At 35.6% G+C, this 24964-nt stretch overlaps 1 protein-coding gene across 2 annotated transcripts; it reads right to left on the reverse strand.

Moving 5' to 3' along the window:
* Nucleotides 1-633: 633 nt before the first annotated feature.
* Nucleotides 634-23056, reverse strand: LOC129758091 (pro-resilin). Of its 2 annotated transcripts, none has more exons than XM_055755535.1 (5): nucleotides 22891-23056; nucleotides 22553-22666; nucleotides 19149-20408; nucleotides 17882-18024; nucleotides 634-1178 (listed from the first exon to the last, which is right to left on the reverse strand). In XM_055755535.1, exons 2-5 carry the CDS (start codon nucleotides 22630-22632, stop codon nucleotides 1147-1149), a joined length of 1515 nt encoding a protein of 504 aa, XP_055611510.1. In that variant the 5' UTR covers nucleotides 22633-22666; nucleotides 22891-23056; the 3' UTR covers nucleotides 634-1146. The 2 variants fall into 2 exon arrangements, with proteins under 2 accessions (XP_055611510.1, XP_055611509.1); XM_055755534.1 differs by lacking the exon at nucleotides 634-1178 and adding an exon at nucleotides 16814-17595.
* Nucleotides 23057-24964: the final 1908 nt, after the last annotated feature.

The following is a 24964-nucleotide window of genomic DNA, read 5'->3' on the forward strand; positions in this document are numbered from 1 at the left end:
AGACGTACAAATATTGATAATCTTGTTTTCAAAAACGAATTTCTAAAACATATCCGAAATCATGGTGTATGGTATCTTTTTTAACGACCGACCTTTGAAGAGACGTACCATATTTGCTGACACAAAAGAAGTCGGCTGATGGTCAACAGTGGAGGTCTTTTAATAGGATAAACTATAGAATTTCTTCGAAATTATAGCGACTGGTATCAAAGGCAAAAAACGAATTTCTAAAACATATCCGAAATTACAATCGTGGTATCTTGGTTTCAAATATTCTAAAACGACCTAGTTTTGAAGAGACGTACAAGTATTGATAATCTTGTTTTAAAAAACGAATTTCTAAAACATATCCGAAATTACAATCGTGGTATCTTGGTTGCAAATATTCTAAAACGACCTAGTTTTTAAGAGACGTACAAATATTGATAATCTTGTTTTCAAAAACGAATTTCTAAAACATATCCGAAATTACAATTGTGGTATCTTGGTTGCAAATATTCTAAAACGACCTAGTTTTGAAGAGACGTACAAATATTGATAATCTTGTTCAAAAACGAATTTCTAAAACATATCCGAAATTACAATCATGGTATCTTGGTTGCAAATATTCTAAAACGACCTAGTTTTGAAGAGACGTACAAATATTGATAATCTTGTTTAAAAAACGAATTTCTAAAACATATCCGAAATTACAATCGTGGTATCTTGGTTGCTAATATTCTAAAACGACCTAGTTTTGAAGAGACGTACAACTGTTGTACGACTTGTCTTAAACATATCTGTATCTATTGCAGACCGAAGCAAAGCAGAACGATTCTGTTTACCTGATTGAACACGTGCTAGCGTTGTGTATTACTTTTTGATATTTCCTTAACATATTCCGAGTCTTCGACGTTGGTTAGACTTTCATCCGAGACGAGTTGAAGAAGCACTTCTTGTGAATAATTTGTCTTCTTCATTTTGATAGCTGGACTTCCAATTTTGATGTGTAGCATAGCAGCGTTAAATACTTTTCCATTGAGTAGAAAGCTCAACTTTACACTTCGTCACAATTGCCACTCTAGGTTGTCCTGTATCCGGGATGCGTGAAAGTAAATGTGATTATTTTAGCGTCGTTTACCATTTTAGCACCATTTGTGACACATTTTACCCTGCCGGTGCACAGTTCGGGACCACAGCTGCAATGACGAAAAAAACAATATTAACAATCTTGCGATGTGGGATACTTGTAAAATAATCACTTTTTTCGCTGAGTAAATTCTTGTCAAGCTAAGTTTTTTCAACGCGGAGACAGATTTAAAAATGGCTGACACTTTTCTATTTCAATCAAGATTTTTTTATATTGATGTGAAAATTTTACATTATTTCTGTGAAATTTAACTGGTTTCAGGCTATTACCTCACAACAACTGAATTATGTTCTTGAATAACGTGTTCTGACAGACTAGTATTGGATGGCAATTTCCACGATGGCGACCGGCAGCCATTTTTGCAATCGATTGCCGGCTGAGCTGTTCCACTTTCATAGAAAATCTTTAGGATGCCATGCTTTTCTGATTGTTGGGCCAATCAGAATAATTCACTTGTTCAAATGATGGCGTTCATGTTCACTTCTATCGCGACTATTTTTCGATTGATTGGCTAACTTTCCTACGGCCAATAAATGTTCCGGCACCTCTAGCTGAACTGTCAAACTTTTTATATAACATGCGTTTTTCCCATCCACAATCACTGAACTGATGCTACCAGAGTCGTTGCTCTCACTAGGGCGATGTTTTACACTGCACTGTCTGTTGCCGAATGATGCTGAATACGAACACCAACAGACTATTTAAGGCGGCGATGAGTAGCCATTCAGCAGCCATTTCACCTACCGGCAATTGTTGTACCGGTAGGTAAACCGAACAGATACAAACGAACTGCTGAAGCCGGTTTGGCTTTACCTAACAAATGTTCTAGATGCAGGCATACAAATCATACACATATGGATACCTGATCACGAAACTTACTGCTACAAGGCAACGGAAGATAATTTTTTTTAACAAAACTCAGAAAAAAATTCCGGGAGGACTGAAATTTCAATTATAAGCACTGACTTTTTCGTAAATGATTCACTTTCAAAAGAGCCGATCGATTCCCTGCTCCTACGTGCATGAGTATTGGTGAAACAACCGGACTACTAGTCCGCATTTTCTTAACGAAAGATGAGTGACGTGTGCTGTCACAAATTGCTTTTTCTTTTCGCGCCAATTTTTCTTCTGACGTTTGAGGCCGTTTGAATTAAATATTTATTTATAGCGTGGTTGTTTATTAGCAGCGGCAATGTCGGTTTGTATTCACGTACAGTTCTTCCCTTTATTCCAGTTGCAGCTCGGCACTGAGCCAGTGTAATATAGTTTAAATTCATGAAAATGCATAGATTGTCAGCCATTTTAGCGGGTAAAACATATTTTACCAGACGTTTAGTTTCGAGATTTTGTATTTTTTTTATTCCTCCATCGGAATTTATTGTGTTTTCTTTTTTGAGAGCTGGAATTTATCTCGAAGGATCACTCCATTTGGAGGTATCTATGTGATTCGACTAGGCTTTTTAGACTGATTTATACATAAAAAATATAATTGTAAACAATCGATAATTCAAGCTCCCAAAATATGTAATTAAACGATAATGTAGTAGTTTTCTCAGCTATATTTACCTTTTTTGCACAATTACTTTCGACAATTGGATCATTCCCACATTCCTTTTTCAATGCTTCAACTTGGACTTTGTTAGCTGTTCACTGTTATAAAAGTGTACGTATTGTTTGCTTATTGCACTCGATAGGCTTACCATAGTTTTATTCAATTCGCTCGTTTACTTTTTCTTCTTCAAGGTGGCTAGCATATTTTCACTTATTATTTCATGATTTTCCCCGATGATTGAAACGATAGTTTTCTTTGGTTTTCTTTGATTTTAGGTCGAATACACACAACACCAATGCTTGTTATTTCCCACGTTCCACTATACACAAAGTTTCTCATGATTCTATACATTCAATAACTATTTCAAAGTTTCACCTTATTTTGATTAACTCAAATTTTTACCTTTTTGGGTACCAAATTAGTATAAAATGTTTACAATAAATCGAATTGATGTATCTATCCATTTCCCGTCTTAATGATACGTCGCTTCTGAACGCTGAATCTTAATCAAGAAGTAATTTCGAATTTGCGTTTTACTTCCCATGTCTGAATCCGATTTTCTTAATATTCAATGCTAAATCTCGGAACTTCCAATCCGAATATGCATTTTGAAAATTCTCAAATCCATATCAATATTCGAAAACATATCAGCAGCAACATGTGAAAAGGGTATAAAAGACAAAGTAAACAAAACCGGTTTTCAGTGGATTCAAATAGCCCAATATAAGCTCTACTTAATACAAAAACCGTTTTTAGTTTTTCAGTTTTCGTAAGATTTATAATGCAGTTTGAGTAAAGGATCTAAAAAATTTAGAGCCATAAAATGACATTATTCTCACACAGATTGTTTTATACACCCTTTACTCCACAACAAAGCAAACGGTCTAGATGCAAAACATTAAAAGGGGAAGAATGCGGAAAGCTATTCACTCACTCCTATAGCGAGAACCATAAGCCTTTGTCAAAAAATAGGGGAAATTTTATCTCCATCTCACTCACACATATGAGACATACAGTATAAAGCGAAGGGTGTATAAAACATTTAGACGAATTTCATACTCCAGCTAGGGTCTATAAACAATTGCGGGCTATTTTTCCATGATAACACCGTCGTATCGATAAAAACATATTTAAAATGATCCTACGCACCGTTTTGACCATAAAGACTTGGGAGATTCCTCGTGAATTTTAATAAGCGATTTAAAAAAGATTGCAAAATTTTCAAACGCGTTTTTCTCGAAACGTCATGAATGAACATAGACCCTTTTCACGTGTTGCTGCTGATATGTATAAATGGATCTAGCTTAAATTTCAATTATGAATCTCAATTCGAATTCGATATCTAATTTTCCGACTCAAAATTCCTTTGCGATTAAGGGTATATATGACCCGAACTGTACTTTTTCGAAGCGTTATCTCAAGAACGGTTAATGCTAGATACATTAAATTTTCCTGACTTTTCCTTAAACGAGGAGCTCTACAATTTCTCATTTTTAGATTTTTGAATAGGGTTACAAGAGTCACCCAGCGAAAAAAGGACACAAAAGGGCCATAAACACCCGGAATATTGTTTTGGTTGTAAAATCAAAACTACTGAACCGATTTTCATAAACTATACAATTTCGCATCAAAGATAACTCATTTTGTTGAAGTTGTATTGAAAAACTCTTGATTGATATGAATTCAGATAGATTCGAGAACTCATACTGGAATAATAAAAGTGCTTGGTTTTACAGACCACAACTGGTTATTTAAAAAGATCATAAACAAATTGTCAATAAATTTATTACTATAATTTCATGAGAATCCTGGCAGTTTGATTGAAAAAGTCGTTAATTTACATTCAATTTCAACCGATAGTAAAAAATTAATAGTAATAAGTCTGATAGGGTGACCAATTCTAGTATTAAATAATAGAATTTCAACATATTGCGGACCGAATCTGATGTATGTCGACTTTTACTTCACGCCTTTTGTTACCCTGAGCACAACTACTCTGAAATATTCAATTTAATTTTTAAATATTATTTTAAGAAATCAAATACGATACTTCAATTAACTCAAGAATTTGAAATATGCACATTCTATCCATTTTATGTTGAAATACGGCTCAGCGAATTTCTGAAATCTCTTGTTTCATGTTTTCGCGGTTCTTAATGTGATAAAGATATCACGAAAATATAAACTTAAGTTAGTTTCCATTGGTTAATTTCAGATTTTTATAAAATAAATAATTTATCAGCCCTAATATGTGTTGTGAGCCTACTTGGTTGAATAATTCTACTGAATCAAAGCAATCGAAAGATTCCCTTCTATTCAACCACGGTAAAAGTGAAGTTCAGATAACGGTATTTCGATAGCAACTTACTATCTTCATCATCTTCAATCGAAAACGCTCACTGAAGATAGTAAGTTGCCATTGAAATACCGGTATCTGAACTTCTGTTTTACCGTGGTTGAATTGAAGGGAATCTTTCGATTGCTTTGATTCTATTTATCAGCCCAGATTTATAAATATAGGCTATTAACTAAAGAAACAATGGTTTTCAAGAAGAAACTTAATGATTTTTCATTTTTTTTTTCTTATATTTTCATTCATGGCATATGACATCGGAAACCAAAAACTTTTATTACTTTAAATGATTCTTTAAATAAACCAAAGTTTAGCTGACATAGAAAAAATCATTATTTCAACCCGGATGGTCACGATCTTTGTTCAATAACGCCATCTTTTTCGACCATTTTATCTTTCGGCTCAATTTTCAGACACCAAAAAAATTATAATATTTTTTTCCTAATAGATAGTGAACATATAGACGATTCTAAAATGGTATAATTTATGAAAATCGTTTCAGAGCTTTGAAGATACAGCCAAAATAGTAATCCGGGTCTATATGACTCTAACCGGCTAATTGTCCTTTTTTCATCCTGTTCATTCTAAAATAATTAAAGCTAGTAGGGAAAATCGAAGACTTGAAAATAAACATTTGAGTGTTTATGAGGTATTACAAAAATAATTTTTCGCTTGGGTGGCAGTATAGTTTCTACTAGGGCAGTGCTTAAAATAATCAAATCGAAAAGTCAGAGTAGAAAACTGGGCTTAACAAAATTTGATTAATACCACACATTTAAAGAATAAAAACACCAATCAAGCAAGAGCTCAAATTGAAGATGCCCTATAAACATTCAAATGGCTTAACATGTGGTTCAAAACCAGTTGTGATTTATTTGACAAGTAAAATTTTAGATATTCACCAAGAGTACTGGAAAAGTTTTACACATTATAAAGCCATTTGGCATCGGAAAAAACATATTCTTATTTCGCTAACTGTAGCATTTAAGTTTTCAAATGCCATAAAGATTGTAAAACTACTATAATCGAAACAAAAAGCATAAAATGGTCGCTTGTTTTTTTTTTTAAATTTTTAAACATACATTCATTGACACCCCAGTATACAGTAGGACTTCCAGTTCTGAATCTGAAAACTAATATTCGAGTTCAGAATCTTAATTTAGAATTATAGTTCGGAATCGCATAATGAATGTTTATTTAAAATTTGAAATCTGAATTTTTAATCAGAATACTGAATTCGCCAATCGATATCCGAATCTGAAGCTAGCTAACATTTAAATCTGAACTGTGAATCAGTAATCTTTATTTTTTTTTTTGTTTTATAGTCGTTTTACGATCTCTAAGGCATTCGCGACTTTCAAAAACATCGTTGAATAGTACCACTAAGTGTTTTGCTTGTTAAAATATGAATGATTGAAAATCATCACAATTTTCTTCTACAGTTTGTTTTGAATTGTTAAACGGATAAATCAAGCATAAGTTTACTTTTTTTAGACGTAGATATTGGCGTTGAGGGCCAAACATATGAAAAAAGGGTGCGAAATAAGAATAGCACCACTTGTGTTTTCAACAAAAACAAGATTATTTCTTAAAATTTACTGTGTAAAAGTGAATATTAATGCTTCCACGAATTATTTGAATAGAAAACTACATTTTAAAGAGTTTTCTAGAATTCCAAAGGTTTTAACAAGCAAAACACATAGAGGTACTGTTCTTATTTCGGTCACTGTATGCCTGAATGCTGAAATGGATTGGATTCTGGTCCTTGGCACTGAAAGTGAACGTAGAGGTTCGTTTTTTTTTTTTTTTTAATTTTCGTTATGAATTTTGAATTCGATGTTTTGAACCTTGAATCAATATTTGAAAACTCGATGAATTTATTTTTTAATTTGTGTAAGAAAAAAAATCAGAAGAGCATATTAAAATCGTTATTTAAACTTATTTCGACGAGATATTTATATTTGATTCAGTATTAGTTTCGATATAACATTTGTTGTTTAGGTTTTTTCAGAAACAGAATTTTATCTACTTTTGATAAAACAATTTTAACGATTAACCCAAAGGTAAGCCTTAAACCGAGGTTTAATAGATTGGACCTGAGTCGGGATTTTATTCGTTTTTTCCCGTCTCATGTCCAATCATTGTTCCTTAGACGCGATACTCTATCGTTTTGATATTGCTGGCAGGAATTTGTGTGGTTGCGGCCAAGGTTATCATGACATCGAGCATATTGTATGGTCGTGCGAGGTCCATCTTGTCGCTAGAACGAATTTTATAGAATCCCTTAGGGCCCGAGGAAAACCACCCTATGTTCTAATCTTCGTCTATAATTCTTTTTATTTTCATATTTCCCTATCTATTTGCTTTTCTATTCTAATAAAAAGTGATGAACTAGATTTAAGCACACAATTGTAAACAAACAAAACGAGTTTGGCTCCTAGAAGCCTAAAGGTATCAGCCGTTTCAAAAAAAGAATTTACAAAAAAAAGCAATTTTATCAAACGCACTTTTGAGAGCTAATTGATTATAACCTAAATGAATGAAAATAATAATTTTTAAGACATGGTTTCATTTATATCGTCAATCTGTATAGGTATAGTATACTTTATTGGACTGAAGTATGAGTCGAAAGAAAAAGGCTGGGGAGTACTGTTATTTTTCTCTGTTTTGATCTGCCTGCTTTATCGGATTTTGGAAGCCTTTAATTTCTAGTCTTCCTTCTTAAATACCAATAGGTAATCCTATTCTTATTCATTCTAATTTCAATGCATCAGGTAAACCTTTTCCGATCAGAAGAGCTCAAACCTACATATCTATTCAGTTATAGCTTTGATATGAGATTTGTTTTTTTATGTTTTTTGTCGCGTGGATTATTAAAATCAATGTTAGAGAGTTCTAGTTACTAGTAAAAGTTACCAGCACTTGTAACGAAACTATGAAATAGTAAAATTTAACAATATACACTGTATCAAAAAATTGTCCGTACAGCACGTACCTTGAAATCCAAACAATCAAAAAGTGCACTTTTTCAGTCAATAAAAATACTACAATTACATCATTCGCTGCAGAAAATAGTCCTTTTTGTAGATCAGTATTAAAAATGTTTATGAATTAAACCTTAAAAATAATCCAATTCATTTTGTACAGAAAGTCCCAAAAACGACGTCAAAAAATTGTCCGTACACCGAGGCCTTTGTCAAATATTAGTCAAGTAATCAGTGATGTGTCAGTCTGTCAAACGCAGAAACGTGAATTGAATCTCAGCAAAGACAATTTCCAGTGGTCTGAGTGATAAATACGGTAAAATGAACTTTATTTAGCATAAATCAGTAGATTTCAACAATTTATGGATTAAATTAACAGGAAAATGTCTGCTCCTCACAAAAAAAAAAAAATACACGTTGACATCCGGAAACTGATTGTTGACCTGAAGAATGACGGTAAAAGCTTGTAAGAAATTTATTAATTTACTTGTCTACGAATTACGCATAGAATAGTAAAACGGTCATGATCGTCGGTTTAGTATGTCCTTCAGAACTTTAAGAACACTAACTCCCTGGAGACTAATCGTATAAGCTGATGGTTGGTTTGATCGTATTTTTGGGTCAGAACCAAACAATCATATTTAAATTCCTGTAGACGCGTAATATGACTGATAAATCTATTTATTTTTCTCCGTGAATTAATGTCATGCTTCCGGTGCCATTTGCGCTGAAAGCATACCACACCATTACATGGCCAACACCATGCTTAACTGTCGGTCACAAATTTTTCGGATCCAATTCAGTATTTGGATTACGCCATACTCTTACATGTCCGTCAGACCCAAAAATATTAATTTAGCTTTCGTCAGTGAATATGACGTTCTGCCAGAACTCTTCCGGTTCCAGGACATACTTTTGAACGTATTCCAGCCGCTTTTTCTTATTTTTAGCAGATATAAACGGCTTCTTCAGAGCAACACGACCTCGGTATTTTTTCTCATGCAGTATGTTCCGTACCGTTTGAGGATTAACCTGTATGTTTTCAAAATTCTTCAGGCTGTCTGCTAGATTCGGGGCACTGATTTTAGGAATCTGACTGATTTTCCTGACAATGATGCGATGGTGACGATCCATAAGCTTCAGTTTGCGGCTTCTTCCTGGAGTAGTCTCCAGGGAGTAAGTCTTCTTAAAGTTCTGAAGGACATACTGAACCGACGAACGTGGCCGTTTTACTATACCTGCAATTTCGGACAAGCTTTTATCGTCATTCTTCAGGTCAGCAATCAGTTTCCGGATGCCAACGAATATTTTTTTGTAAGCAGCAGACATTTTCTTATAAATTTTTGTGGATTTAATTAAGGGAAAATGTTAGCTTTTCACAAAAAAAAACCCGTTGATATCCGGAAACACGAAAATCTACTGATTTATGCTAGATAAAGTTCATTTTATCGTATTTTTCGCTCAGACCACTGGAAATTGTCTTTGCTGAGATTCAACTCACGTTTCTGCGTTTGACAGACTGACATATAACTGTTTACTTGACTAATATTTGACAAAGGCCTCAGTGTACGGACAATTTTTTGACGTTGTTTTTGGGACTTTCTATACAAAATGAATTTTATCATTTTTAAGGTTTAATCCATAAACATTTTTAATACTGATCTACAAACAGGACTAGTTTCTGCAGCGAATGATGTAATTGTAGTATTTTTATTGACTGAAAAAGTGCACTTTTTGATTGTTTGGATTTCAAGGCACGTGCTGTACGGACAATTTTTTGATACAGTGTAACATCCCACATCGAACCGGTCGCTTGCATTTTGTTGGTTTCCTAGATGAGAGTGTTCTAACAATTACAGAATTTTTATCATTACCATTCTTGAATAAGTTTTCCAACAAGGTCAGGTAACATCTATTAGATTTTTTAACTTTGATTGTGATCTGCTCACAGGTACAATTAGTTTGTATCGGCTGTAGTTTTACAGGTATAATTTTCGAAACAAAATACCTATGCGATCAATAATTTTACCTATCATTGAGCGCAACAGTGAGGTTGTAGCATTTTCTGTTGTTTGTTTTATTTATATTATAGTTGTTTTTGTACTGAAAGTTGTATCGGCATTTTTCTCTGTCTCAATCTAACTCGCCCAGCAAGTGTGCGTAAGAAATGTCAAAAAACAACTCTAAACGGCTTAAGGTGCCCGATGTGTCCCACCTAAAGGTGCCCATATGGCTCCAGTCATTTAGTTAAAGTGAGAACATTTGATTACATTAATTATATCAAAAAATCAAAACTTAGATGGAGAGAACGTGCTACTAGACTGAATCGATTTGAGGTCATTTTGGAATTTCTCAACCCGTCGTAAAGACTTCGTTTAGGTTCAAAACCCATCAATGATTTTTTGCAGAATTTTTATGTAACTTTTGCATGAATAATTTTCAACTTTATATTTTTATGGGAAAATTGAATATTTTGTTCTGAAAAATCAACATCATTTTTATTCCATTTTGGATCAAATGACATTTTCCGTCGAACAACTTTGTCGAAGACCGTAGCTCCGTATCATATTAGGCAATACAGTTATAAGGTGAATAGGGGTACGTCTTTTGGCATTGAAAAACAATCGATTCAACTGACATCATTGCTTGTGCCTAACGTAGTAGTCGTCTTCCTGGCCAGCCTTCCGGTGAAAATTGGCTTTAAATTTATGAATTGGCACAAAAGCCACAGTTACACAGAGGAATAAAAAATGATGTTGATTTTTCGGAACACAATATTCCACTTCTCCATACAAACATAAAAGTTTGAATTCACTCATGTAAACGTTAAGTACTTAAAAATTCTGCAAAAAAAAAATCATGCATACGATTTGAATCAAAACTAATCTTTTCAGACCCCAGGGTTTGAAAATTGAAAAAAGACCCCAAATCGGCTCGGTCTAACGTGCTAAACATTTGTCAAATGAAAATCTTCTTGTTCCCGGTCACTTTTGAAAAAGAAGTACATAGTGGATTTTAATGCTTTGAAAAATGACCTACAAAACATACTCATATGTCATATCATGTAAATATCACAATCTACCTGTAGAGTTAGATATTTGACGAATGCCTATGTGGCCATCAGTGTATATTCCGCTTTGATTTCTTCGCGGCCCTTAATATGTTAACCCTCATCCGCATTAGAGTGTCATTTTGACACTATTGCAAGTTTGAAGGCTTGTAACTTTTTTCAGAAGCTTTAAAAAACAAAAATTTCTTCGGGTACCCTAAATGAATTCAAAAGTTCTTTAATGTTGCATCTTTACTTTATTTATGGACGAACCCTGGAAGCCTGGACATAAAAACTCCATTTTCCCACTTAGAGTGTCATTTTGACACCGCATCTTTTTGTGTGATGTCATTCATGAAAATACAGCCGTAATCTACTATCGATCGGATACAAGTTTTAAAGATGGTTATCATGGATGAAGGATGCGCTCCCCAATATTGCCCAGAAATGCTTCATAGAAAGTTCAAATATGGGGTAACTCGTTTCTTGATTTCTTGAATGTGGCAGGACCATGACATGTTTCTTGTGAAATGCATGCCGAGAAGTTTCAAGGATCTGACGTATTGTACTGTGCTTCTTTCAATACGAATTTCAGGTGGCAGTTCATTCTGGTTTCTCGAAATAAGTAGGCATTTACACTTTGCAGGAGATAACTCCAAACCCAAACCTTCAATTTGGACAGCAAAAGAATCAACAGCTGTTTGCAGTCTTCCACAGCTTTGATTGAGTGATGATCCTCGGACAGCTAGCGTTGTATCATCAGCGTAATTAATTTTGATTACTCCAGCAGGAACAGATTGTATTGCGCGGCTAATCACAACGTTAAAACATATTGGGCTGAGTGAGGAGCCTTGAGGCAAACCATTCCATGTTGTTCGAGAGATGGTTTGAGAATCAGTACAAGCATGAAGAATTCTTTCCTCAAACAGAAAGAAAATGCTACTCACAATGCATTCTGACAAGGTCATGGCTCTAAGTTCACTTATAAGAATATCGATTTCCACATTGTCATAGGCACTTTTTATGTCTAAGCTGCACAAGACAATATGTTCCATTTTCGTCAAAGCATCGGAAGCATTGTTGACCAATGGTAGAAGGGCATTCATCGTTCCACGACCCTTTCTAAAACCATTGATTTGGTCTGGGAATAACAAATTGCTTTCTATTATAATCCTCAAGTCTATCTTTTACAATCAATTCGTAGATTTTGCGAAAACACGACGCTAGTGCAATCGGACGATTGTTATTAACCGAATTAGGTTGTTGTCCAGACTTGGGAATAGCTACTATTTTGAAGGTTTTCCAAATAGTAGGAATACAACCAGTGTTGAAAATATAATTGTATATTAAAAGAAGTTGACGCTCAGCTATTACAGGTAAATTCGCAATTACGGAATATGGAATACCATCTACGCCAGGACTAGAATCCTTCCCAGTCTTCGAAACTGCTTTCATGTCATTTAACGAGATACGAGTTGTTGATGGATCGCAACATACACAGCTTTGAAATACCGGGGTTAGTTTCCTAGCTGTTGCAGGCGCTAATTTCTCCATAAGTTGATTAATGAGATTTTCGGGTATGCACTGATTACTGTTCGAACTACTGCGACCAGTAAATCTCTTGGCCGTTCTCCAAAGCGTGGTTAAAGTAGTGGCGCTGTCACAGGAATCACAAAACGTTTTCCAACTTTTAGACTTTTTTCCTTTACCATAGTTCTAAAATCACGTTCAGCTTTTGCATACATTTCATACGCTTCAGCTGAAAGCACACGTTTCCATATACGAAAGGCATTTTCCTCACACGTTTTGCCCCTGACAGCTCATCGTCCCAGTAAAGCTGTGGGATTCTGTTCTCCAGCAGAGGTCTGCTTTCAGGTGTAGATTGAAGAAGAGCTCGCCAGATTTTGTCGAAAAAAATGTCAAACGATGGTGGTGTTGGCATATCGATCATCGCGGATTCAACAAATTCGGCAAAATTCTCCCAATTGTTTTTCGTATGTTGATTCCCGTATGCGATTCTGATGATCCTGTTGCGTTCCATTGGACCACCATTGGGATGATCGCTTCCGTTTGGATCGTCTAAAACTTGCCAGTCAAAGCACAAACTAAGATCTGATGAAACAAGCGTGATATCGATAGCGCCCCACGACCTGTTAACATCATACCTAGTTGGCTGACCGTTGTTAAGAACCACTAGATTTGCTGCTTCAATTGCCTGGTACAACCGATGTCCACGTGTATTCTCGCTTTCACCTCCCCAGAGGTGATGCTTGGCGTTGAAATCTCCTCCGATGATACAGGGTTTTGGGACCGATAGCAAAAACTGTTCCAGATGCTCCGCCGAAACATCAGATTGAGGGTGAATGTAAATGGATACAACAGTTAAAATTCCTATGCTACTCCGAAGCTGGTATGCAACGTGTTGCAATGTTCTACGTGGTGAGAGTTCATAAGCGATTGGTCGGAAATCAGATCGAATTGCAAGTGCAACGCCCATAGCATTTCGTGTGTAATCTTTACGGAAAATGGAATAGTGTGGAAGATTGAAGTGTAAGGAGCGATCGAGGTGTGTTTCGCTGAGTAATATGATGTTACTCTCGTGGGTGTTAATCAAATTTACTGACGTTTATCGTTGACTAATTAAACCTCTGCAGTTCCATTGTAGACATCGAAGCTGTGTGGTGTTTTGTGCATTGCTCTATGTGAGAGTTATCATAAATGCAATTCACCCAAGTAGTTGCGTATTTTTCCGTTTAAAATACCCCAATTTGTGGAAGAACCTTATCCTGAATGTTTGCGATTTGTTCCAAATCTGCTTCGTCAATTTCCATAGCCTTCAAAACGATCTCGATGACCTCTTCAGATTTGATGTTTGATTGGATCGATTCGCAAACCCCTTCCGAAATATTTACCTCGAGTTAGGGAAGCTCCTCGTCCGAATCAATTCCCAGGCGACGTTTACTCGGCGGTCCATTGACGTGTTGAGTGGTTTGGCAGGAAATATCAATCGTTGATTTAGGTTGTGATGTGAGGGGTGTAGGTGAGTTGGAATATTCAACATTTTGAATGTTATTTATTGTTGTTGTAGTAGTTGTTGTTTGTATAAGTTTCATTGTAATTGATTAGATATAAAAAGAGTTATGACGATTTTAGCTTGGAGTGTCAAATTGACACTCCTAGTGCTGATTAGGGTAATAAAATCTAATGCGGAAGAGGGTTAAGAAGCAAAATTTAGGAACATGTTTAAGATTTTAGATGCTCCAACTGAAATTTCAGGTGTTGGTCGTAGCTTTACATTTTAAATTCATTTTTATTTACCGTCTTTTAGTCATTATTGCTCTTTCTAATACTTTTATAGCACCTTTATTCTTAACATTCCCATGGAATTTGTCTTTCAACTAACGCATCAGTATCATTTTTTTATGAAACTACTCATTTTTAGAGTACTATCGAATCTTCGGATGGCTTTCTCTTCCGAATTTTCATTTATTTTTCAAGTTAAAACCGAAGAGGCATTCAAAGTTATTTTTTTTTTTTCAAACATGATCACAAAAAGACCGTTTGAGATCTGAATTGCTCGCTTTTTCATTCTACGTATAGGTTTCGATTGTCTTTGTCCGTTATTGTTGACCGTATCTGTCACCTGTCTTTGATAACATTATGTTTTCGGAAATCAAGAAGAAATATCAAATGGTTTATCGTTTAAAGATGGCCAGTTCAATTTAACGAGATTTTGATCGTTGTTTTTAACAGCCTAATAAATTTTGTCCTTATTCTGGAATATCCTTGCGAAATAAGTTTGAGGAGCCTTGATTTGACTAATCTTTTGTTTTTATCTTGCAACGTTCTTATTTTTCATCAAGGGGATTTAGATTTTCTTGAAAAAAAAAATGGTTGTTCTTAAGCCTAGTCACACCAGGCAACTTGCGCTACGATTTTTGTTTTGAGACGAACTTTGTTGTCTATTGTTGTTGTTGGAAACATGAGAGTCTCAGTGTCTCCCGAAAAAAATAGGAGACATTGAGACCAACTATCTCCTAGTGTGGACTAGCCTTTACGTTTTCTATAGGATTAAATATAGCGTTTCTTATTTGTGAAACCATCTATGAGTAATGCAGCTTTCTATTCATCCTTTTTCATATCTTATTGTCAACAGCAATCCATGAAAACCACATTAAATCAAGAGATTGCATTCATGTATGTTTCTTATTTTCCGTTTGGGGTTTATGGCTTTGCTTAAAAATGTCGTTAGCAGCTAAATTGGCACTGACTGACAATCATGAAGTGTCTAAATAACATTAATTTTATTGTTGATTTGCAATGAATATTACTATTACTTTTAATATAACGTTGATTAGCAGTTTGATACTTATACACTACCAACAAATGAAGTCGGATATTTAACTACCTTTTTTGGAGAAAAGTCAGGTAAAATAACTTTGTTAATATTTTCCGACAAATCACCACTCAGTGGTATTTTTACTTAAAACTAGGTATTTCAATTTGTCTAGTTATCGTTTCATAATTCACACGCCTTTTCCGGAAGAGATTTTCATTTACTAAGCTATTTCGTATGTTAAATTCATTATTTTCCAATTGCAAATTAAAAACGACGTGATTGTTATTTGGAAGTCTATTGAATTGAATCATCATTCCCAATTAAATTGATTAAATTAATATGTTTTCCGATCTCGCATTATCTTATAAGCCTTACGTGTCACACATGTTTATATGGCAGTCAAACCTATAAACGATCTCAACTACCTATTCTAAGTTTATATTTTTCAGTACCTATTTCGATTTTTTTTACCAGCTCTTTGCTTGCATAAATTTTAGTCTGCTGGTTAAGTGATAACCAGATCCTTGAAGATCAACTCTCAGATCAAATTGGGTTACTTATTGCATAATGAATGTTTTCCATTTGATAAATTAGGATAAGCTTTCTCAGTTAGGTTCGTTCAACCAGAACGTTATTCTTCAAATATTTTCATTGTGTTTGTGCGTTCGAAAAGAATTTCGTAATGTTTTTTCTGAGCATATATATTCTAACGCTTATATTGAATCTCGAATCAAAGCGTCGTTTTTTTTCGTCATGAATTTAGGACCATTAGGTTTTGTGATCAGCATTTTTCTTTTCAATTCCCGTCGATCAGTCTGCATGTCAATATCAGAAAATTTTCTGATATGATTATCCCGTTGATGTCTGTTACAAGTCATTAATCTCAGAACCTTTATTCTTCACTTACTTATCTTTCATCAACACTTTTCAGGTAATAACACCTTATTTTGGATTGCATGCGCCATTACTTTAACGTACATATTTTGCTATAGATTACAGAAGATAATCCCTCAGTTGAATGAGAATGTCAAATGATTTCCTTTTGATAATTGTGTTATCAATGATCAACAGGAAGGAAATACTAAAACCTTTTCCGGAAACGGCTTTCATGATTGAATGCCTTTTGTTTCGAAATGAATAAGTAATTGCCGCGAACCTATATCAACCGTCGTTGGTTTTGTTTACTGTTTTCCTATTTTTCAAGTTCTCATCAGAGTTATGGGTGCCAAATTCACTAGTTCGTTTTTTTTAGTTTTCTTTTTCGATAGTATCTGTTATCAGTACAAAAGCATATTCTTTGGTGGTTATTTTTATTCGAATTGAACACTTTGTTTTTTTTTTACACAAGACGATAAACGTAAGACAATTTCAGGGGCGTTCTCTTTTGAAAAGATAGTACACTCTTACTTAATGCTATGAGAAACCAACTGGATCGCTAGTGGAATAGTAAACATCCAAAGTTATTCTTTATTGGGGTGCAAGATAATTTATTTTATGTTGTTTTTACGCAATCTTTTAATTTTTTTGTTGACACCTAATGCTAGTAAGTATTACATTTTCGAATAAACTGTATTTTTTGTTCACTGTATTTCAAGACTCATAATTCTGCATTATTATGGTACAACTTGATAAAACTGGATAAGAACTGTAGAGTAAAGCACTACCATTTATGGATGCAATACCGTTAAGAATTTAAAATAAAATAAACAAAATAATGGAAAGAAGTAACTTAAAGACTACGATTTTGACTGGTGTGGACAACTAATCCGAGATACCGTTGTTGGGTAAGTTTTGTTTGCTCTCGTTTGCTTATTTTTGCAGATCCAGCATGGTACTGAATGCAGTTTTGTAGTTTATCTTTTGCACCGGCGAGATCTTTGCAATAACTTTGCTGCTCCTAGCGGAAGCTGATAGTAGACGTTTTTCCTTCCGATCTGATGATTTGTCTCACTTGAGAAAACCGTTTCTGTTATATTTGTCTGTTGTGTGATCCAATTTGGCTGCATAATATGTTTTCTGTTAAGTTGATGTTTTCTTTTTTTTTGCGTTTTTAATCATACATCACTTTTTTTGTTTGATAGATTGTTTTTTTTTTGTGTTTTGTTTATCATCTCTTGCTTTGTCTTAGTAATAACCACCATGCGCGTACTGATCAGTTTTTGCATAGCCTTGTGAATAGGCTTGTGCGTCTATAAGGATAATTTGAAATAGGAAGAATATAGGTTATGTCAGTGTTTTTTCCATTTGCTTATACCTTAACAGGAAAATAAATAATAATATATTCTAACTAATAAGGAACTCGAATAAAACAGTGTACTTAGTACATTTTGCCATTTTTCTTGTTTTCTTTTGGCTTTGGTTTTTTTGTTTGTATACTTTGTTGTTTGGCTTCAAGAACATAACTTAAATATTGTAAAAAATAGAAAAGAAACGAAAACAACATATCAAAGATAGTAAATTATGATCGGTACTTACCATAACCTGCGTACGCTGTTCGTTCATCGTATTGCTGGGTAGGGTATGCTTCCGTCGTAGCGGTGTAATCAGCGGTGGTACCATAAGATTGACTGTAATCTTGGGTATACCCCGTCTGATACCTGCTGTCATAGGTACCCGTGCTGAAACGAAAAAGAAAATCGAATGAAATGTAGTAAACGATATTATTTTTCAAACTGGTGGAAGAATATACTTCGCCTTGTATGAGCGAGGAAGAATAAGGATCGATTATGAACTACCATCAAGACGCCATTCACCGCCCAGTTAAGCGGTTTTTCAACTTCAAACATGTGTAATAAAAAAACGATGGCAGATTTTTATTCGCTTTCTTTTCCAATACATCCCAAAACTGCTCTTCTTCAAATAAAAAATTTAGTGGAATGCGAAAAATGTACGCTTTTCAAAATAATTAACTAAACTTTGGGGTGTTCAACTGGCCCTATTACCGCCCACTCGACTTTTTCGGGTATCGATAATGTTTTCTCAAGGAAAAACTATCTAAACAACACGGAAACTGTTCATTTTAGTATTTTCTATACAACGAGCTGTCAAAACCATATTTTGGCTCTTTAGAGAATACATTTTGTGAATTTTTTTCTGCAAATTTAGTACAAATTTTAACAAAGTGCGTTGACTGACAAAATGATGATTCCCGGCAAACAACCTCAAGTAACCGGTTACTTTCAGCGATAAAACATTATTTTCTAACATAATCAAACTAAATGCTTCTTACAAATTACACATTTGACACAATACATGCGTTAAAAACAAAGAAATTGTGCGTGACCGGTCATTAGGAACCCACACTTTTTTTATACACCAATTACCGCCCATCACTAAACGCTTCAAAACACAACAACTATTGAAAAAATCGAAAATTTTTTGATGCAAATCTATTCTACAAAAATAAAACTATCGTTTCAAGTCAATTTTAGGTCCAATAGGTACTATCTAGTAAACAAAAACCTTTTTTGCCCTAGGAGTACAGTAATGGTTAGTTCGCTAACAGGCGTCGAATTCAATAATTTGACCGGAAACGAAAAACCAAATATTTTATTTCTCGCTATAGTTAGCATAATTAAGTGATGTTTTTTCAGTGAAATTTTCGAACAATGATGCCAACACAGAACACAGGTCTTATATTTGGAGAAAACATCCCAGTTTTTTCAAAATACACACAAAAGGGTGATTTTGGGCGGTAAATGGTGTCTGGGCGGTGAATGGCGTCTTGATGGTACTATGTTACCTGTAGTCGTAATGACTGGCGTCGTATTCTGTGCCGGTGGCGTAGCCGGTTGCTGGTACTGCTGCTGCGGCGTAGCCTGTCTGACCGTAGCCATTGGTTGCGTAACCGGCTTGTGGTGCAGCAGCAGTAGCACCATAGGCTGTCGCAGCAGCCGCACCTTGTGCGCCATACTGATCCATTCCGGTAGCAGCTTGGTGGCTGTGATCCGGATAACCGCCATGTACGCCCATAGACGGTGGGGCACCATACGAAGGAACAGGCGCAGGTGCACCATGGTGTGGAGGCATACTTTTCGGTGGGAAGGACCGACTCGGAGGCCCTGAATCATACCGACCTCGTTTAGGTCCAGGGGGTCCACCGGGCATTCCACCCCGTTTAATTGGTGTAACCGTAGTTGTGTTGGATGGCTGACGGGTATCGAACTGTTGCCGAGGTGGGCCTTGATTGTAACCACCGGAAGGAGGATACGCTGACATGTGTCCACCGTACGATGGTGGAGGACCACTGTTATATCCGCCTCCATAGGGTTGTCCATATCCACTTGGACCCCCTCCTCCGTGTCCTCCGTGTCCACCGTAACCTCCTCGCCCACGACCACCCATACCGCGTGGTGGCCTTGGACCATCGTATCTGTCGTAACCCCCATATCCACCTCGACCACGGCTAGATCCACGAGGAGGATAACCTCCGCGACTTCCACGAGGTGGTCCATCGTATCGCCGGGAATGATATGATCCACCGGTCGACTGAATTGATGAATCGTGTGAATCTCTTGAGTGGGAGTGAGAATGAGATAAGCTACTAGAATCTGCCGTCTTAATCGGCTGTGGGGGGGTCGTTCTTCCAGATTCTGAACCGGGTACTGATGCAGATGACGATTTAGGAGCAGACGAGGATGCAGCAGAGTTCGAAGTGGAAGTAGGAGTGCTACCACTTGTACTTGCTGCAGCTGGTTTTGTCGTAGTAGTGTCCGCTGATTTAAGATCTCCTGAGGTACCGTTTTCTGTTGTTGATGAAGCTGGTGGTCCTGAGCCATTGCTGACGGATGATCCGTAGCTGCTGCGTGGTGGTCCACTACCCATCGGTGGTCTACTGCTGTACGGACCACCACCGCGAGACATTGGCGGTCCTCGTGGAGGGCCTCCTAAACCTCGGGGAGGTCCTCGAAGCAACCCTCGTCCTCGCATCATTGGAGGGCTTCCAAATCCACCGGGACGTCCCATTCCGAATCCTCCTGGACCACCCCGTCCACCACGGCCGCTGTAACAAGAAAAGGAAACTTCATGGTTCCGTGTTTCTATTCAACTTCGTATAATTTCTTCAGCTTGACAATAAATATGTTAACTAAATAAATATCAGTTACTAGCTGATTTTACCCGGCCTTGCTCGGGTTCACAAAAGATACTAATCAAAATGAGTCGTTTGATTTTTCGAAATATTGGAAGCTTTATATTCATCATTTTAAGAAATTGGGCCTATGTTTGGCCACGTAAGTTTTGTAAGTCTTTTAAAAGTTTTTATTGAGATCATTCACTGTATTTATCGATTTCATTTTTTTAGAAGAAGCTTATAGTTTTAAGGATTATGAATTGAATTTCAAAATAATTTCCTTCTTCTCTATCACAAAAAACTTTAATCTCTTTTGGAGACTATCCCACTTTTCAAGATGGATGATCTCCCTGTACAATGGTATATTTAAGTTTTATTTAATTAAAAAATTCTAAAAACACTTCCGAGCCTTGTTGAACCATGTTTAAGACTCATTTGGCATGTTTTCAATTGTATGTTTGCTTTTTTCGCTTTTTTAATTTAACACTGTTTTCATAAATGTTGAAAGTTGCACTAAAAGTTTCTTGGAGTTATCGAAAAGAAATTATCTCTGAACCGAAATAACCATTTAAATGTTATGGAAATGGTCTTATTTGAGTTCCATAAATTATTTTGAAGAGTGATCAATGTTAAAATTCTTTGAAACCATTTGTTTGAACTCGCAGTACACAACGGTTTTTTTTCAAAATTGGATGGTAGAATTGAACATATTGATGACCAAACATAAATCAAAAAGTATAAATAAATTGACCAATGAAATAGGACTGTATAAAACTAAAAACCTCAGATTGTATATCTAATCAATTTTCTAATCACCCATTTAGATTCCCCAGCGGCTATCAAAGCGTTGAAATTGCAGCCTTCAACATATATGTAACTCTGAATCTAATGATTTTTTCTTTCTCTATAAGGAATCCTAAAAATTTGAAAATGGTTGGTTGAAAGCTGGAGTTTATGAAAATCGGTTCATTAGTTTTTCAGCATTCAGTCCAAATAGTTTTTCAGCTGAAGAAGCCAATTCACTGTTGACTGTTCAGTCCAGGTGTTTTGAACAGTAGAAGAAAAAAACACCCGCCAAAATTTTACCTTTCAAATCTTTGATGCTCAGCAAGCTTTGATTTGCTTTCCAGTTCACGTGAACTCTTGATGGTCGTTTCTAATGCCCGGCCCATGGTGATGGTGAAAACAACCCCGCCAAAGGGAAAAAATTGGTTCTGAAAAATGGGTGCCATGACTTTTGGTTTGTGGGAAAAAAAACGAAAGTTCTATGGGAGGGTCCCTTTTCTCAGGTGGGAGGGGCTCGAAACTATTACTAAAACCTTCCCATGGTCCAAACACATAACTGTACCAAATTTCAGGCTGATCGGTTAAGCGGTGTGGATTTGTATAAGGTGCATACAAACATATATAGTCCAACTCATCTTTATATATTAGATTATGAGGTGAAACCCCATGATGCAAAATAATGCATTTACATATTATAATTATCCTACTTTTTCCATCAAACAAGTCGTTCAAGGTAAGGTGAGCAGTCAAAACCGCAATTCTTTAAACCCTCCCAATGTATAAAAAGATATTTTTCGTTCAATGTTCACAAATGTTTTTTTTCTTTTCTATCATAAGAGATATAAAAAATTTTGTTTAAAGATACTATTATCCATTGTTGTTAAACTGCTGCATCAACGAATTTCCTGACTTTACTAACGTTATTAAACATGGTTCTTCTTGATTTTTCTGAAAATTTTTTTCGGGGTTCAATTTTGATCAAGAAATTATTTGGACCTGTCCAGGTACGGACGCTACTGCACTGCCTGAAAGCTTTGATTTAAGTTGTATCACCCCTCGAAAGGATTCATTTCAAAACTCCATTCATGCCTTGCGGATGGCAGCTCTCTCGCTCTCTTTAAATTTCGTTTCCGAGGGAGGAACCTTTCCACAAAAATGCATATGGGTGGTGTGGTTTGGTGGTGGTGTGGTTTGGTGGTGGTGTGGTTTGGTGGTGGTGTGGTTTGGTGGTGGTGTGGTTTGGTGGTGGTGTATGAGTGAAGGTGAGGCGGATAGAAATGAACACTTACCGGCCACGTTCTCCGAAGCTGCTTCTCGGTGGACCACCGCGTCCGCCGCGGAATCCACCTCTAGGAGGTCCCATATCCATATTGATTTATGATTTTTTTTGCTGTAGGTGGAACCTAAAAACAAAAATTGCAAGTTTATAACTTTTAATTCAATAAAAATTAAACTTCAAGACATATGCCATCTTCGGCAGATCTGAAGCATCAATGCGTCAACTTGTACGGTTTTATTTACAGCGCTAGAACACCAGTGAGAAAAATCCAAAATGTCGGCAACTGATTCCGAAATAAAACGCCGAATGAAAATTTCCAGAAAATACCGTAAAAAGGACACAACTTACCTGAAATTCACTTCCGGCTGCTTTACCGGACGGTTGTACACCGAACAATTACACTTAAGTAAACTAAAAATTCCAGATGCTAGATAAAAATGGAACAATTTGTTGGAACCAAACGCTCCGACGAACAGCGGCGATCAGACTTGGGTGAATTTTCCTTATGACATTTGTGCGCAGCCGGGACGTACGAGGAAGCAAAATGGCTACCTAGCTCCAGGTCGATTTAAAAGCTTTAAAAGTGCTAGAGCGAGATGTGCACAGCTTTGGATGGTTTGGATTTCAAGCTAGACGAGCGAGAGAGGCTAGTGGCTCGAGTTCATTTCAGGTAAACCCGCCTCGCATGAATCTTGCACGACTATAGCAATATAGCAAAATGAGCCAAATTTACTCAACAATAGACCAGTTCAAGATTGTTTGGTTGTTTTTTTTTATACGGAAATGAAAAAATGTAAATGCTTTCATATATAAATATATATTAAATAGAATGAGATGTTTCTTTAGAAAAATCGATTTAGGAGTGAACGAATGTTTATGGTTTGAGTTAAGAATGGAAAAGTAATTATAAAGAAGAAACCAATGAAAATATTTAATATTTTTTCAACAGACCCAGGCGACCAGCCGCCATTTTTATACACGATTTACTGAAAAAGTACTCTGAAAATTTCGTGATGTGGAATGGGCCAATAAATTATATTAGGAAAATTTGTGACAGCAATCTATAATTCTTTGGATATTTTTATACTATAAGTTTTTATGTCAAACTAGAAGTTCATTCGAATTTTGGGATACAATATGATGAATATTTTTTCATTAAGAAATATGAAATATTTAATACCCGATATTCTATACCTCAACAATAAATTTTATTCATTTGTTATAAAAATAAAAATGTTCTTTTTAAATCATATAAATATATTTATAATTTATGGAACACCCTGTGTGTGGCTGGTAAATGGTGGATAATGTGCAACACGAGACCCCATAGTGGTTGTGGTACCTCGGATATAAGAAATAAGTTATTTCACTCTGTTAGCACTAAACCATCTTACAGCAGACGCTCTTCTACACCCCACATTCTTCGCTTCTAGAACCACGGTGTATTCATCTTGTCAACTCGTGTACACAGTTAAGTATAAACCAATAACCAAGTTCATCAATGTAGATGTGGCCGGTATCACATCCCCTCTTTTCTATAAGATTGTAGAACTATAACTTTCCAATAAATAATTCTATGACTCAAAGTTGTTCACAAGAACTGTCATTAGTAGTTTCCGGAAACTAGCTAATATGATTGAATAAAACATCATCTTTTGAAACATTAAATCCGTTCATCAAGTTCTGTATGATCTATTCTTTGCACTACCATTTCAAGCGTTCATCCGTATACGTAAACATTGAACTTAATGAGAGTTACTAAGCAAACACTAGGACACCATGTCCTCCATAGAAAAGTTTCGATTAGTTAGGGGCCTTTTGATACGGCCTTGCATTTGTCCTAACTACAAAACGTCAAACATTTACCTGGCATCGCGGATTCAGTTATCTCTAATTTCCGCCATAGTTCTCATCTTCTTTTCTTTCTCTCTTTATTTTACTTTTTTTTTTTTTTTTACTTTTCAATAAGGTTGTTGAGAACCATTTTATACCGCAGCGGAGCGTCATCTGCTCAAACAAACACTATACTTAAAATTGCAGAAATAACAAAAAAACAGATTTTGTTTACCTTTTTCAATTTGCTAAAACAACGTTTAAAACAAATACAAAACAGTTCTGCGGTTTTCTAGAAACTCTCCTATTAATAGCTTTAAATTGATATTTTTATTTTTTTTTTTATATATATGTAACAAGTAACGACCTTCACTAACTTAATATTTTCCAATTTTTTATTATGATATTAACTTAGCAACTAAGTCATTATATTCTTTGACTGATTACCAATCATGAAACCATTTTATAAATAGCCTTAAAAATCTCACAAACCATGAGAATACCTTCATGAAGATGTTGAATGAAGAATACTTTATTTCTTAAACATCAATACAATATTAATTTTCCTATAATCATTTCATAGACTTCT

The sequence above is a fragment of the Uranotaenia lowii genome, chromosome 3, assembly GCF_029784155.1.
Source record: "Uranotaenia lowii strain MFRU-FL chromosome 3, ASM2978415v1, whole genome shotgun sequence".
Classification (NCBI taxonomy): Eukaryota; Metazoa; Arthropoda; class Insecta; order Diptera; family Culicidae; genus Uranotaenia; species Uranotaenia lowii.

Excerpts from the sequence above, each read along its gene's own strand:
- LOC129758091 (XM_055755534.1), bottom strand. The coding sequence starts at position 22,632 with ATGGATATGGGACCTCCTAGAGGTGGATTCCGCGGCGGACGCGGTGGT. Across the intron at positions 18,025-19,148 it reads GCCAGTCATTACGACTACAG|CACGGGTACCTATGACAGCA; the intron begins GTAACATAGTAC and ends TTTTCGTTTCAG. Across the intron at positions 17,596-17,881 it reads AACAGCGTACGCAGGTTATG|ACGCACAAGCCTATTCACAA; the intron begins GTAAGTACCGAT and ends TTATCCTTATAG.